Source organism: Chelonia mydas, chromosome 19, assembly GCF_015237465.2.
Source record: "Chelonia mydas isolate rCheMyd1 chromosome 19, rCheMyd1.pri.v2, whole genome shotgun sequence".
Taxonomy (NCBI): domain Eukaryota; kingdom Metazoa; phylum Chordata; order Testudines; family Cheloniidae; genus Chelonia; species Chelonia mydas.
Genome location: NC_051259.2, coordinates 5,377,430 through 5,392,923, shown reverse-complemented (window position 1 = coordinate 5,392,923; position 15,494 = coordinate 5,377,430). Strand labels below are relative to the sequence as shown.

At 44.9% G+C, this 15,494-nt stretch overlaps 1 protein-coding gene across 3 annotated transcripts in view; it reads right to left on the bottom strand.

Moving 5' to 3' along the window:
• The window catches only part of SMAP2 (small ArfGAP2), a 36,805-nt gene extending 23,461 nt beyond the window's left edge, over positions 1 to 13,344 (bottom strand). The window contains exons 1-2 of one of the 3 annotated variants that reach the window (XM_043532203.1): positions 12,940 to 13,342; positions 4,993 to 5,119 (exon numbers count right to left, since the gene is read on the bottom strand). Coding sequence is in view for 1 of the 3 variants with exons in the window: in XM_037881564.2 (XP_037737492.1) it covers positions 12,940 to 13,042 (103 nt within the window). In the remaining 2 variants the exon portion in view is untranslated. Of the gene's footprint in view, positions 1 to 3,436; positions 3,584 to 4,992; positions 5,120 to 12,939 lie in introns of those variants that run through there. The other 2 variants (XM_037881564.2, XM_043532202.1) reach the window with 2 other exon arrangements.
• Positions 13,345 to 15,494: the final 2,150 nt, after the last annotated feature.

Genomic DNA, 15,494 nt, shown 5'->3' with positions numbered 1-15,494 from the left:
GGGGCAAGGTTTGGGAAGAACAGCTGCTAATTTTAAGGTAAATCAGAAGTTCTCTCTGCTGTTTATAACATACATCCTAGGTACTCCACCCACCATCGCCTCCACCAAAGAAAATCCTTCACAGAAGTTCCATGGGGTTCAGATTTGTTGGCGTTAACACGACAGTTGGTTGAAAGTTTCCCTGGTAACCTGAGACATATTGGTAACATTCTGTCATGAAGAGCTCAACCCACGACTACAATTTTTGCAGAATCAGATATATTACAAGAACTCTGCTCCACTGACTTATTCTTTATCGCATCTGTATGTATTTAATCTTATCAGGACAGTGGAGCTGCCAAGTAGTAATTCTGGCTTCCTAAAACAATTGCTAGTACAGCCAGGACTCTCCCCCCTCAGGATACATGCACATGGTCATGTCCAATAATGCATCAGATTTTGTATAACTGAAGGTCTCAAGCAGATAGAGCCAATGACATGGTTTATAAAGAGAATCTTGAAACAAGGACAAATTCCACCAGTTACCAAGACTGAAAAAGACAGGTCAGAAGCTGACAACCAACCAGGGGTTAGCGACGCTAGAGAGTTTAGTTGATAGGGATTATGCATTTTTTGCACCTCAGAAGAGACTTTAAAAATTTTAGACCAAAAGAAGTGACTAAATTAGTGGAGAAGTTGGATTAAGCTGCACTCATACTTCAACACTTCTGCTTCATTTACTTGTCAAGTGGCAATAGTTCCGTCTCTTCTCAAGTATTTGTGCATTTGGTATTGTATACTGCAATCTAGTGAAGCTATGCACTAGTCCTCTAGCATCACTATATAGGGATTCAAGCACTCAGAAGTACACCTCTCTGGAAAGATTTTTAGCAGCTCACAGGCATGTGTCTAGCACTCCCCACACACCTGTAGTTGTCACATGTGGGTTTGGAGGTGGTTAGCAGAACTGAGCCAGACAGGTTCTTTTCCTTGCTGTTGCAAGTGGATGGAAGCAAGAAGGGGCTGCTGCAATTCAGACATTTCTTGGTAAAGATCTCTACTGTATTAGGAATGTAGTTTCTTCCTTTGATTTTAACTCTCATCCAATGCAGCCTTCCTATACGGACTTCATCAATAAAGTCAGTCCTTCTGTCAGTCACTCCAGCTCTAAAGACAACACATTGTTGGTGTGTGTTTGAATTCAGATTTTAGGGCACTGAGGCTGTTCGATGACTTCTTCCTGTTCCTTCCCCTTGTTCCTGCTCTGGGTCCCCCCCACCAGAGCTTCTGCCCATCCCCTTGCTCTGCATCTCCTCTGATGCCCCACCCCCTTTCTTCACCCCTCTGCATTCAAGTCAGGTTTCTTCCTCTCCTGCTGCGTGCAAGCAGGAGTAGCAAGGAAAGCAGATGAGAGGCTCTCCCTGCTCAGTTCTGGTGCCCAGAACCACAGCTGTCCCTAGCTACTCGGAAGGGCAACAGCTGGCCAAGCCTAGCTCAGCCTCTGCAGCGCCAGGTTGGAGCATTTTCAGTGATTCTGTGGAGACAGGCATGAGCAGTTCAGTCTGTGCACAGGAGCTGCTCAGTATAAACAAAATCAGAGAATTCACCTGCCAAACTCTAGCAAGCTTCTACTGAGCCTGCAGGAAGTTTTCAGGGTGACCGCAAAAAGCACAGACACTAGGGACCTGTCAAGTTTCATACCCTTGCTTCAAAGCATGAAATTGCTAGAGCTTCTCAACAAAAGGGGATTTTTTTAATTTTATTTTTTTATAACATCGGCAAAGTGTATTTCCCTAATCTTGTTCTTGGAAACAGCTGAAATGTTTTAGCTAGAATTTCCCAGCAAAAAAGTCAGCCTTAGGCAGACATCTAGTATGAAAAAGTTCAGCACAAGTTGTTTAAGTTTGGCAAAGTTACCAGCAACTGAAAACATATAATGGAAAGCACTGTGCAACTTTAACAGGGGTTGCTACCAGTTTCACCTATAAATATAGGACTTGGTCACAAATCAGAGGTGAGAAAGATATTACAGCATGTTCCAAGGATCAGTTTTGTTCCAGGCCCTTTTTTTTCCTGTCCTAAATTTCAAGGGGCATACATGAGAAAACTGCTGTTTCTGATAAGTCTTTCCTTCCAGACTAGAGTTATGGAGTTAGTTTTTGTTCTCTCTTTAGTGTCGACAATCTACTTGTATTAAGATGAATTATCTTTAAAGAGCAAAGATGTTGGTGAGATAAACACCTTCACAAAACCACATACCAGTCTGACATCTCAACTAATTTATCTGTTTGTTACTACAGTAACCAACCACTATTTATACTTAAATGGCAGTGCAAGTTTCCTGAAACCAAGCAGAGTAGTGTATTTTTACAAAAACTGGGCACTCGGTCATTTGTAAAACTGAGCATCACCGGATTTACATCGTATTTAAATGTTGTATGACGATTACTTTAGTCATCAACATTCCCCATTTTACAGATGGGAAAACAGTCTCAGTGACTTGCTCAAGGTCAAAGTTAGAGACAGAGATAAGATTAGTAGGCAGGATGTTTCTCTCGATATCCACTACTCAGTGCACTTCATCACACCTGCCTCTATTTCTTCTCCCCCAGGTTTGCATAATTAATGCACCTGTATGCAGCACAGAGATGTTCCAGGCTCCCAGGTCTCCACACCTCATTTCTGAATGATGCTGCTGCTATCTCGAACACTCCTCTCACCATGCACAGCTATTTCCAAAATAGTTTCCCCTCGAATGCTGATCTTTCCATACCCTGGCAACTACAATGACAGCCATTCCAACATTCTCTTGGACCCATATTTGCTGCTGGCTGCTCAAACACAAGAGTAAGGCAGACCTGTCGTTATAGTTGTATCCCCACCAATACTGACAAAAAGTTTCTTTAGCGTACAGTGGCAGCTGTTAGAATAGTAAATGCTGTTGAAAAGGGATTCTAAGAACCCTTTTCCTACAGAATGATCTTGAACAGATTTAGCTTTATCTGGAAGAGGACAGTGTATTCACACTAGTTGCATTGCTGTACCTAAACCACTATTAGACCTATTTCATTCTGTTGCAAAAAAATGATGCTCAGTCAGCCACCACAGAACTGCAGAGTTTACCTAATTTTAAAGTTTACCATGACTGGATTTGCTATTTTTCTTCCCATTTCTAACCCTGCCAGTTACAGTGATTGTAGAAGAAGCAGAAGCATAAAAGAGGAAAACACATTCTTGATTTCTCAGCTTAAGATGCTGCAATTTCAAAGGCAGAAGTACATTACAAAAGTGTCATGCAGGGAGACTTACTGAATACACCAGTATGTACCCTACACACATCAAGGTCAGATATCCTCTTTCCACTTCGTAGATGTTATGGGTTTAAATTAATCCAAGAATTCTTCACCAGTTTCAAGCATAACATGTTGTAAGAATTCAAAAGAGAATGTTAACTCACTGCAGGCAGCTATAATTGTAGCCAGGCAGCGCAGATCACTGCATCCGCTATTCAGTTCTGTGTAAAGGTCTGCTGACGCAAGTCTTAACACACAGGAGGAGGAAACTCTGCAGGGCTTATCCAGTGCCTCATCATGCAAACAAGTAGCATCTAAAGACTGTTCTTAGGGAACCATAGGTTAGTTCTCTCTTCACCACAAGCAGCCATTACACAGGGCAATTTAAAGAGAAAATGCCATGCACATTGCCCTTACTAAAAGAGGAAGCTCAACTGTGATTCAAGCAAGTTTAGACAGTGGTTTAGTAGGGAAATTCCATTATTCAATAACCCCCGCCCCCGACATATTTAACATTAACCGTTTGGCAGAGTGAGGAAAAACTTAAGATGAAAACCTGTTTGCACTTCTTGTTGTACGTTAAGCCCTCTTCTTCATACGTGTCACCAAACCTTCACCACTCTTGCTCCACCCATGCTTTGGACCACTGTCTTGCCTTCTTTGTCTTCCTAGCTCGACGGCTTCTCCCCTCATCCAATGCCTTTAACAGCCTCACAACTAGAGTTCACCAGATTCCATCCCTTTCTTTCAAAAGCTATTTCAACTACTTATTCCATGAGTCATTCTAGTTATGACAATGATGTACTTGTTTTCTAGCTTAATATTGTTTTCCTGCCTTGCACCTGCTCTAGATTCAGCTTTTTAGAAGGACTGGTAACTTGTTTGCCACATTTCATCTATTACAATGCTGTATCTAAAATCCAACACTGGGTTCCTGTACTGCCCATGCCAAAAGCACCACAATTGAGAAGATATTGTGAAGTTAATTAGTCCTTTTAGTTTTATTACAAGCACTACTCCATATTTAGAATTTAGATATTTTAAAATCTTACTTTTCATACACTTCTCGGCTTGTGAGTACAGGGTTATCAGTTTCTTTTCCTGATTCTTGTATATAAGCACAATATTTGTATTGCTAACACTGCAAGGCAATGTTTAAATACAAAAGTGAAGCTACTTGAAATATTAGAAAGCAGTGAACATTTCTCCATTAGTGAGACTTAGAAAAATACACTTAACACCATTAATTTGAGCCCAATAACTTGACAGTCACTTTACAAGCAATATGGAGATCATCATAAGCTAAGTATGTCCACTGAATTCCAGTAGTTAATATCAAATACTAAGGACAGAAAGAAGCAAGATCTTTCAAGACAGACTTTGCAAGTCAAGTGCAGCTTTCAACCAACACCTTTAACATTCTGCATTTGTACTGCACATTTAATCAGCACTGTATGTACTTAAAAGTCCCCAAGAAAAAACCTCTGTGTTGTAATTCTGGATGAGGAAATACTGAGAACAGAGAAACCCTGACCTAACTCTGTATGTAGATCTATTTTATGTTAGAGTCAAGAAATAATGCACAAGTACAAATTTTTTGCATCTAATTGGCAATGAGTTATACAAGAGGGTTGGACTTCAAAATGGAACTCATGGCAGAGCTCCCATAACACACAGGGGAGGGGTACTCAGACAAACCAAAGGAGGAGTGCGGGGCAACCTTAAACTGACGAGTGGATGCAGGAGAAGTTGCATAATGGTCATCGCTGGGGTACTCCACTGTGGAGGAACCTGCAGTTCTGCCATCAACGATACTGGATCCAAGGAGCCTGTGGGAAAGACGGGGACTGGAAGAGTAGAGGGGAAAAGTTTGGGAGAGGGAAGAGAGTCAAATACAGTATCTTCATGTTGTAAAAATTCAGAGAGTTAGAAATGCATAGAAGCTCCTTGGTTAATTTAACAGCAATTCTCAGTGCCCACATTTACCACCTATAATAGTTGGAGACATTTAACACGGGCTAGTTTAAAACAAAAAAGTTTCCAGTCCATTCAAATCATGGAGTCTGTATCATTGCCCAGATTGAGACTTCCCTCACACATTTGTACTTCACAAATTTACCCTCAAATTAACAGTTGTGGCGTTAAAAAGCTTCCATATCCACTCACATCCCAACCCATTCAATATCTCTGTTGGTGAACGTGTTGTGTCTGCGTAGGCAGGTCATGCCATACAACTCAGCTCTCTAATAACGATAGCAAAACAACTATTTCCCAGAATGCCCACAGTGACAGCAGCAGTGCACAACAGATGGAAGAAACATCACCTGATGGTCAGGGAACATTTTAATGACTCATTTATAAAAAAATGAAAAAAAAATACATATATACTGAAAAGAATGACAACCTCACAGTTGCAATGCAACTTGAGTGAAAAATGTTTCTTCCCATGGTTCCAATCTGGCAGTCCAGTAAGGAGACACAGCTTTGAGTAAAATCCCACACACTTGGTTGGGAAGCAGATCACAGCCTGTTTTGGCAGCATCCTTTTTACATAAGTATACCCAGCTGTCATTCATGCAGCAAGATGAGAAGAAATCATGAGAAACGGGGCTTTTTGGGGCGGAGCCATGTGTGCACCACCTAGCTGAGGCTCCAGTCCAGAATGGGGCCTTTGATCATCAATATTAGGCATTGTGGTCATGCCTAATAGCTGCAGGTATGTAGCCACTAAACCCAGTGACCTAGAGAAAATGTTAGCAAGGTAGAATCTACCATTAATCTTGTGATTTGGTATCTATAGCATGTCATGATCAGTAGTTATCAGCCTGATACTATGATCTCATGTCACCAGAGCCCACACATTTGTTTAGACAGAAGCAACTCATTCCCAAGCTTCTGCTGCCAGAAACCAACACAGCCAAGCTTTATTTTAAAAGGGTGTATCTTGTTCACTCCTCTCCCCAGATCGCCTAATTTGATTCAGATTAAAAAGTACTCCGGGTATGTATACACGGCAAAAAAACCCCCACAGCTGTGAGTCTCAGAGCCCGGGTCCTCTGACTCAGGTTTGCACTACGGGGCTAACGATAGCAGTGCAGACTTTCCTGCTCAGGCTGGACTGGGGGCTTTGAGACCCAGCCTCCATGCCAGGTTTCAGAGTCCAGGGTCCAGCCTTAGCAGGAACATCTACAAAGCACCAAAGCACAAGCCTGAGTTCACTGATCTGGCCTCTGAGGCTAGGTTTACACTACAGCTTACTTCGGTATAACTTATGTTGCTCAGAGGTGTGAAGAAGCTGTCCCCCCGAGCAAAGCAAGTTACATCAACCTAAGCGCCAGCGTGGACAGTGCTACATCGGCCGCTTGTGCAGGTGGATTTATTATGCCAACGGGAGAGCTCAGAGCGTCTTCACCAGACGCAATGCAGCGGTGCCGCTGCATCGATGTAGCACGTCTAGTGTAGACTATCCCCGAGACTCACTGCAGTAGGGTTTTTTGCTTTTCAGTGTAGAAGTACCCTCATTCTTCTCACAACTGTAGACATTAAGCAGCATTTTGTAACTTTTTTCTTTCCCACACTGCAGAGCTTTTGCTTAATTTCCTCTCAGTTCTCCAAAACAGACATCTGCAACCACTGCCTGCAGTGTTTATTAGCAGCTTCAGCTCTTCAAACCTCTCCCCATTTTCACCACAGAGATGATCCTCTTCCCTCCAGAGCACCAGGACCAAGCATTGAATTTCTAAGAAGCCACCCACAACTCCCAATCTATGGAGTGTCTCTAAATATAACAGATCATGTTTGCTCACGCCTTAGGCCAGTGCATCTTCTCAACAAGCATGTTCTCTCTATCATGCTCAGACTATGCTAGCTAAAGCTTGTGTTCCAGTACTTGAGTTCTCCAGGGGCTAGGGGTGGGGAACATAGATCAGAAGAGGTGCTGATAATGCCTTCAACAGCTCTTTTGGAAAAAAAATTTTGAGAACAAAGATTTCTATGTAATGCATAAACCTCAGTAGTTTGAATTTGAGAGACAGTGAAGGAGAAGCTAAGCAGCATAAAGTTTGCCCTTTCAGAGATTTCTACGACTAAGATACCACTAAATAGAATACTACATGGCCTGAAAGGGGAGGGACAGTTGCGTTTTATCCCCACTGATTGAACACTATTGCAGCCAGAGACCTACACTTTTTGTAAAGCACTAGAGGGCCTTGGTGTTATGATCACATCATTCAGACCTCCTCCAAGCAGTGTGGTAGAAGAGACAGTGCCTTGTCTACACCCGCACTCCCACTCTTGGTCCGACCAATAGATCTGCACAAGAATGTGAGATCTCCCAGAGAGAGATTAGGATGGACAACTAATGGGTTCCTCACTTGTGCTCTCAGGGGTTTTCAGACTAAAGCAGGGGTTCGCCGGAACTACTTGATCACTCCTTGAAGGAGGGCCAGATTCATGAGAGAGTATCAAGGAAAACTTTGCTCTCTGGGACACTAGAAGGAGTCTGACTAGGATGCAGTCATGCTATGATTGGGGCCTATGCACGGAGTCACTGGGGAGGCGATACATTTCTCTACAGTGTTTGCCCACGGAAGCATGCCTTCCTCCTCATTAGAACAGAATGTTGTGCACCCCACCTTTCAGGTACTGTATATCTATAGTGATAGGCACTACCCAGACAAGTGGTGACAGATATTACACCCCATGTTGGTACGGGATGTAGTATTTTACCTGTGTCCTATTAAGGCACAAAATGAGTAGAGGTTCTGAATCAAGCAAACTTGGCTTTTAATCTCTTGCATGAAATGCATCTCTTCACCAGGAAAACAAATACTATCACTCTCTACAGACCTAAAACTCTTTAGTCAGGCAAAGAGGTATGCCTACTATTCTGAAAGGAGGCATTTCCTGTCCACAACAGACAGAAAAACAGGGTTAGAATCCTCAAGACAAACCACCGTGTTTAAAAAGTTGTAAGTATCCTTTGGGATATGGTGTTATAGAAATCTAAGTTGTTCTTAGCACAGTTATGCTTCTAGTGTGGATAGGACCAAAGCACTGATGTTACTGAGAATGAGGTTATTATCGACATCCCCTGAGTAGTTCTCTTCTGCGGACTGAAATTAAGGAAGAGGTGGGTACACAACAGGACTCCAGGTGAACCAAACAGCCATTCTGCAGCATTGGGATGTCATTCAGTTCTTATTTCTTTCCTACTTCTACGGAAAGAGGGCACGACAACTCACAATCCAGCTTGCAGAGTGACGTCATCTGAAACATCTCACAGAATTGGAAGTGTGGGTGGCAGCTGAACACTATCTTCCAAAGGAGCTAGATACAGCCTAAGTAGCACTAAACTGCAAGAAGCCAGTAAGCTGAGCATAAAAGCAAAGAGACGGGGAACTAAACTGTAGTGTTATATGCCTACAAGTACTTTTTATGGTAATTTATCTGGCTAGAAAAGAGATTTTCCCCCTCCTCCCCCAAATCAGTGAACAATCTTCCCTCTCGTTCCTTGGTCATCTTTCCTGGACTCCATCTCAACATCTAAGTGTTGCACATCTCCTAAACGAAGTATGTTGCACTGAATTGGCTGACAAGGAAAATGAGCACAAAAATGCCCCCAAGGAACAGGTTTAATGTGAAGGTATAGTCTAATGGGAATCTTGATAAATTACTTTCCGCAAAACTGCCATTTTCAGCAACAACTGCTGCAGGTCAGCAGTAATGGCTACTAATGGAAGAATTTATTTAATCTTGAAGGGGATACAGAATTTGTCAGCTAGAAACTAAAACAAGATTTTTACCACCCTCACAACTGGGCGATATGTATTCATGCATTGCACAAGTTCAATGAATATTCTTCTAATCATATCAAAATGTCATGGTGCAAGATTCTCCATTTGCTTGCACTCTATTTGAGTGCTTTCATGGAACAGAAGTCAGATGTGCAACTGATTAGAAGCATACAAAATAGCCTACTGTACTTAAGACCAAGTAAGTCTTTCTACCAAAACAATCAGTATGTTACAAGGAGAGAAGTAAACCCTACAGAGGAGTTAGCATACACCAGCTGGTCTTTTCTCATTAGAAGTCATTTTTACTTAAGAGCTTTAAATTACCTAGACGGAAGAGGTATGTGTCAAACAAAAAGTGTTTTTTATGCTGCGCAAACATTAAAGGCCTACTCCCACTGAAGGGGAATTCAGCTGACTTCAATATCACCTTAGGTTAGTTTCTGCAGCAAGAGCCTGATGGTAAAAACGGTGATGAGCAACCACAATTTCAACACAGTGAAACTGTGGGAGCCCCATGCTTCATGAGCAGGCCTTAACAGTTGGCAATGGAAAGATAGGCTGTATTACATTTCTGTAACTGTATATCTACCTCCTCAGGAAGTTAACAGACTATACCTGGCTGGCAGTGTTCACAGTAATACCCAATAACCACAACGGAAGTGTGTTTGGCTAAAGAAAACTATGGACTTCTTCATTTATGGTTCATGAGAATTGAGGCTCCCTCCACCCTTTCACTGTTAGTACAAATGACAATTCTGTTGCAGAAACAGCAACTACCATTCAACGCAACAGAAAACTGGTTCAATCTTGATCAATTTAAGTTTGTTCGTTTACAAAAAGCCTCTTCCTGTCTCATGAAGGATTTCACATTACCAAGTAATTCACCATCTTTGGTAATAATGCTGGATTGTAAAACCTCACTTCCTGCCCATCAGTGCATTCTGGAATTGTAACATTCCAGCTATCTATAAACAGGATAGGCAGACACTTTAATAATCACACTTATCCAGGAGTCTTCTCTGCTGGGACAGCTTGTTTGTTTATACATTAACAGGAGAAAGTACCAATCCTCATTGTTCAAAATGCAATTATGAGATCTAAGAATAGCTTTTAGATGCCCGTTTTATTTAACAGCTGAAATATATATCTAAGATCTAGCAAATGGGACAATGACCTCTACCCCTAAAGAAAAAAAGACCACATTCAGCTTACATGTCAACTAACTTCCCCCCTCCCCCAAATATATAAGTGGAATGTAAAACACCCTTCTCTAAGCTGTGCCATCGTCTCTCCAAAATGTGCAGCTTCATCCATTTGTGCAGTTTGCTACAGCTCCAATACACACAAAGCATTAGAAACCAAAGAGATGGATCCAACTTCAACCCAAATACCTCCCACAAGAAAATAAAGCAGTACTTGAACAATAATTTTGCATTTCTACTACTCATTTTCTCCACAGATCACAAAAGTGCTCTTTACAATTGTTAATTAGCGCCTCATACTGATCGGATATACATAAATATCATCCCTCTGTAGAATGGAGATAGAGAGGCAGAAAGGTATAGTGATTAACCCAAGATCAGTTATTGGCATAACTGGGAACAGAATCCAGGAATCCAGATTCCAACCCTCTACAGAAATTCATTAGACAAACATTTCCAAGAGCCACTAGCCAATTGTCCTTAAGTTACTGTCCTAGCAAAAATAGCAGAGGGATCAGAACAGTAGGCCATGTGAAAATACATGGATGTGCAAGAGGATGAGTTAGGGGAGAAGCTGTTGCCTTTTTGCATTTGATTGCTTTGCCTTTGCACTTTTGAAGTCAGACCTTTAACAGTTTATTCCTCTCCTATAAGAGTACTTAAAAGAGAAAACAGTAAAAATTCTGACATTGAACATACCATCTGGAGCCACTGCAATGTGACATTCTTCCAGTGACACTTAATCAGCTCTAGGGCTACTTCATAAAAAGTCCATTTCCATTCAGATACCCACAGGATCCTACTATTATGTGCTTCTTCAGACATTATCCCATGCCCATGCCACAGCTCTAATTTAAAGTTACAGTCTGAAGGAAGACAATAGATGATATGCTTTGGCTGAGAATGTTTTGCAAAGTTACGTAATCCAGTTTTTAAAGTTTCTCTTAAAAATAATTCTTTCACACACAGGGTTTAGTGTTTGCAAATTGTCAGTATTTGAAATTCAGCCACCATTTACTCAGGGTGTTTGAAGAGTCCTTACGGACAGATTTTAGCTATATTTTTTATTCAACTCGTTTGCCAAATGACATGAAGAAGTAGAGCTACAAAACCCAGTTTTTCAGGAAACAATCACAGAAATGGCATCTGACTCTTGACTGTCGTGATGCTAGCATAGGCCACTGTAATTCAGGATTTATTAGCTAACCACAGTATGAAGTTTCACTAAAACCAAGCGGCTTTTAGTGCCAACACTCTTCCCAATTGAACTGGAAGCATCCATTGCGATATGAAGGAGAAACTTACTGAGAAGAAATTGGGGAGAAGTTTCCACCCCACACACTTATACAAACCAGGCAGGTATTGCTCCTTTGTTTGCACTAAACTGGTATTTAGCATCTGCTCAAGAGGACTGAATACGTTTTTGGATACACAGCAACAGCCCTAGACTACAAGATTTTAGACCTCAAACTGTCACATATTGAGGTGTTATGAAGTTTTCAATAGCATTTCGTCTTTCTACCCTCATCCTCAAGAGCAGAGGGTAGAAAACATCCAATGAAAGTGCACTGTCTACCTGCTTCCCTCAAAAAATTCTTTAAAGAGCTTTCATTAATAAGAGTAAGGTAACAGATGGAAGCCTGACTTAGTGACAATGTGTGTTCCAAAATAGCATGGAGTGCAAATAAAGTTAGCACTTTAGGATTGACTCCTTATGTTGAATACCTGTGTTATCAAAGTGTGTCAGGTGATAATGAGCATCAGCTGATGTCCAACATCCACCACAAATGAATCTCACCTCCACCATCCAGGAAGGTGTGGCACTACCAGAGAAGCCTCATTTTCCCCTGATGAGGACTGGGTTGTCAGAAAACTCCAACAAGAAAAGGCTTTTTTGGCCTAGTCAAAACTAATCCCACACATTCCAGAAGTAAATTCCCTCCACACTCCAAGGCCTCCTTGATCAAGTTCTGATGTATAACGTTTTGTTCAACGACCTTCTCTTGACAATGACTTGTACGTCAGCATGCAAATGAGTTCATGCCTCTTCATCTATCAACCTACAGCATTTATAAATACACCAGCTGCTGACTGCTAAGTTCTAAAGTTGCCCGGTTGACACGGTTACATAATCACCGCAGTTAGCCATCCCTAGATATACGCTCTTTCTACAGAGGCCAACAATAAGCTAGTGACTTTTCAACCGTCCCCCCTCACTTACCGAGCCAGGGATCATTTTCACAACCTGCTTGCTCCCCTTCCCATTCAAGAGGCCGCCCGCACCCAGATACCATGTGTGACTCAGAGACGGCGGGGGGGGGGTCCCTGCACAAGACATCACCCCATTACAGACCCCCCCCCCCCAAAAAAAAAAAAAAGAGAACAGGGAGCCCACTAAGAGAGTCACAACCCATGCTGCCCTGGGCAACACCCACCTACACAGCCCTTTTCTTTTGTATTGCAAACCAACCCCCCCCCCCCAAAAATAACCTTTGCAGGTACAAGCCCTAAAGCACGCCCCCTCCCCCCCCCCCGACACACACACACCCTCCCCTCCCCAGGGGATCAGGACCAGCCAGATGCCTTTGCACACGCCCCCAGCCCAGCTACCGGCGGGTGGGGGGGGGGGAGCCCTGAGCATGCCCCCCCGCCCCCCCCGGCCGCATTTACCTTTGGCCTGGCAGTCGGCACAGTACTTGTTCTCCTCCTCCAGCAGCAGGCTGGCCAGGACAGCCTGGTACCGGTCCACGTCCCGCACCGACTTGCCCGTCATCGCGGGGGGAGGGGGAGAGAGGGTGGGGGGCGGGGGACGGACCCTGCTCCCCACCCCCCAGCCACAAACCGCCCCCGGGGCCCCTGGAAGGGCGGGTCGCCCCCAGGCGGCGCGGGCCCCCCCCTCAAGGGTCCCTGCGGCCCCTCAGCGCTCACTCGGGGCCCCCCCTCACACAGCGCGGCCCCCCCAGCTGCCACGAGCGGGAGCCGGGTCCGCGGGGGGGGGAGGAGGTGGCGGCGGCGGGGCCCGGGCTCTGGGGTCTCCGGGACGCGCCTCAGGCTCAGCCGCTTCCTCTTTCCGGCCGGAGCGAGCTGGGCGGGGGCGGGGCCAAAAGGGGGGCGGGGCAACGTGGCGGGCCGCGCCCCGGGCCCCCTCGAGCCGCCGCCGCCGCGCGTCACGCCGCGGCGGATCAACCGCGAGCCAATCAGGGGAGAGGGGGCGGGACGGGGCGGAAGCCGGGGGCGGGGGCGGAGAGAGAGAGAGAGAGAGAGAAGGACGTGAATGGGGCAGGTCACGTGACTGAAGCCGTGGGAGGGGGCCGCAGGGATGGAAAGATGCGTGGGGGGGGGGGGGGGAAGGAGAGTGGAGGGGGGGAAGAGGAGGTATGGGGGGATGGAGAGGAGGGGACGGAGGGGGAGGAGTATGGGGGATGGAGGGGGGTGGGGGAGAGGAGGGGGAGGAGGTGTGGGAGGATGGAGAGGAGGGGACGGAGGGGGAGGAGGTGTGGGGGGGATGGAGAGGGGGTGGGGGAGAGGAGGGGGAGGAGGTGTGGGGGGATGGAGAGGGGCTGGTGGGGGAGAGGAGGGGGACGAGGTGTGGGGGGATGGAGAGGAGGGGGAGGAGGTGTGGGGGGATGGAGAGGGGCTGGTGGGGGAGAGGAGGGGGAGGAGGTGTGGGGGGATGGAGAGGAGGAGGGGGAGGAGGTGTGGGGGGATGGAGAGGGGCTGGTGGGGGAGAGGAGGGGGAGGAGGTGTGGGGGGATGGAGAGGGGCTGGTGGGGGAGAGGAGGGGGAGGAGGTGTGGGGGGATGGAGAGGGGCTGGTGGGGGGAAAAAGGAGGAGGGGGAGGGGACGGAGGGCGTGGCGGGGAAGAGGATGGGGAGGAGGTATGGGGGATGGAGAGGGGTGGGGGGAAGAGGAGGGGGAAGAGAGTAGAGGAGACAGAGGAAGTATGGGGGGATGGAGGGAGGTAGCAGGAGGGGGAGGCTATAAAAGGGAGGGAGGGAGGACAGGAGGAGGGTAGGGAGTGGATGGAAGGAAGGAAGGTAGCAGGAGCAGGGACAGGACTTTATGCAGACTCTCAGGGGAGATATCACAGAAACCCAGATCACTTTCAACCTAGCCAGGACTTTGCCCTGAAGTCTTTGGCAGTGTCTCTCACCTGACTTTCCATGCGCAAGGGCTCTGCTCCCTTTTGGAGAATGTATCTATGGATGTAAGGGGAAAGGCCAAGGACAAATAGGTTTTAATTTCTTGGAAGCAAGGCTGTTTATTAACACAACTGTATCTCTCTAATTGCCCCATACATTCACAACTATCTGGGACGTTTATGGCTACATCAGGGGCAACAGACTGGCCACTGTGTACACAAATTTTCAGCAACATGTTAAGTCCCTTTAACAATACTGGGGGGAGGGGTTTATGCATGTACCTGTTGGAAAGGAAGATAAATGCCACTCAAGCTGGAAATGCAGTGAGACAAAACAAGCAGCATGTCAGGTTCAACTTCTCCACAGCTTTGCCACTGACTCAAGTGGCTGACAGATCTCAGGAAAGAATCAGATCAAATGGGGAAAAAAAGTGTCCTAGTTTAAACACAAGGTAAAAATAACTAGAGAGAAAAAGATTTAGTTGAGGCTTTTTAACAAGGACATGTGTATTATAAACACACGCTTCCCAAATCCCTGAGGCCTCATCTGGAGGTGCTAAGTGGAGTAATTAAGCAACCACGCTATGTAAAAAGTTGTGATCAACTGAAAAGTGGTGTTGGGAAAAAAATGTAAGCCGCATGCAACAGTCTATGAGACATTTCAAATTACATGACACTTCCTAAAGTGACACTCCAATCCCAAACACTTACATGTTCATAGTAATATCTCTGGAATTCTGTTTGCACTGGCACAAAATAAATAAAAATCACAACTGGATGATGAGCTTTAGGCATCAGTTTTCAGTGCTGTGAAAACAAGGTGTCCTTAATACTAAAGTCCAGAAATGCCCCTTGTAAATGCAAAGAACACCCACTTTTTTGTTTGTATGAATGAAAACACTTCAGTGCAACGCAAACATTGTAGCTATACTAGTGCACAAGGGAAACTGACTGGGAACTAATACAGTGAAATTAACTTGTCCCTTTCCATTGCTGAAATGCAAAGAGTAAACAGCAAGAATGAAAAGTGAAATTTTAAACTTGCTCCCCAGTTTCATTTAAGTTAGCTAGTTGGGCAAACCAC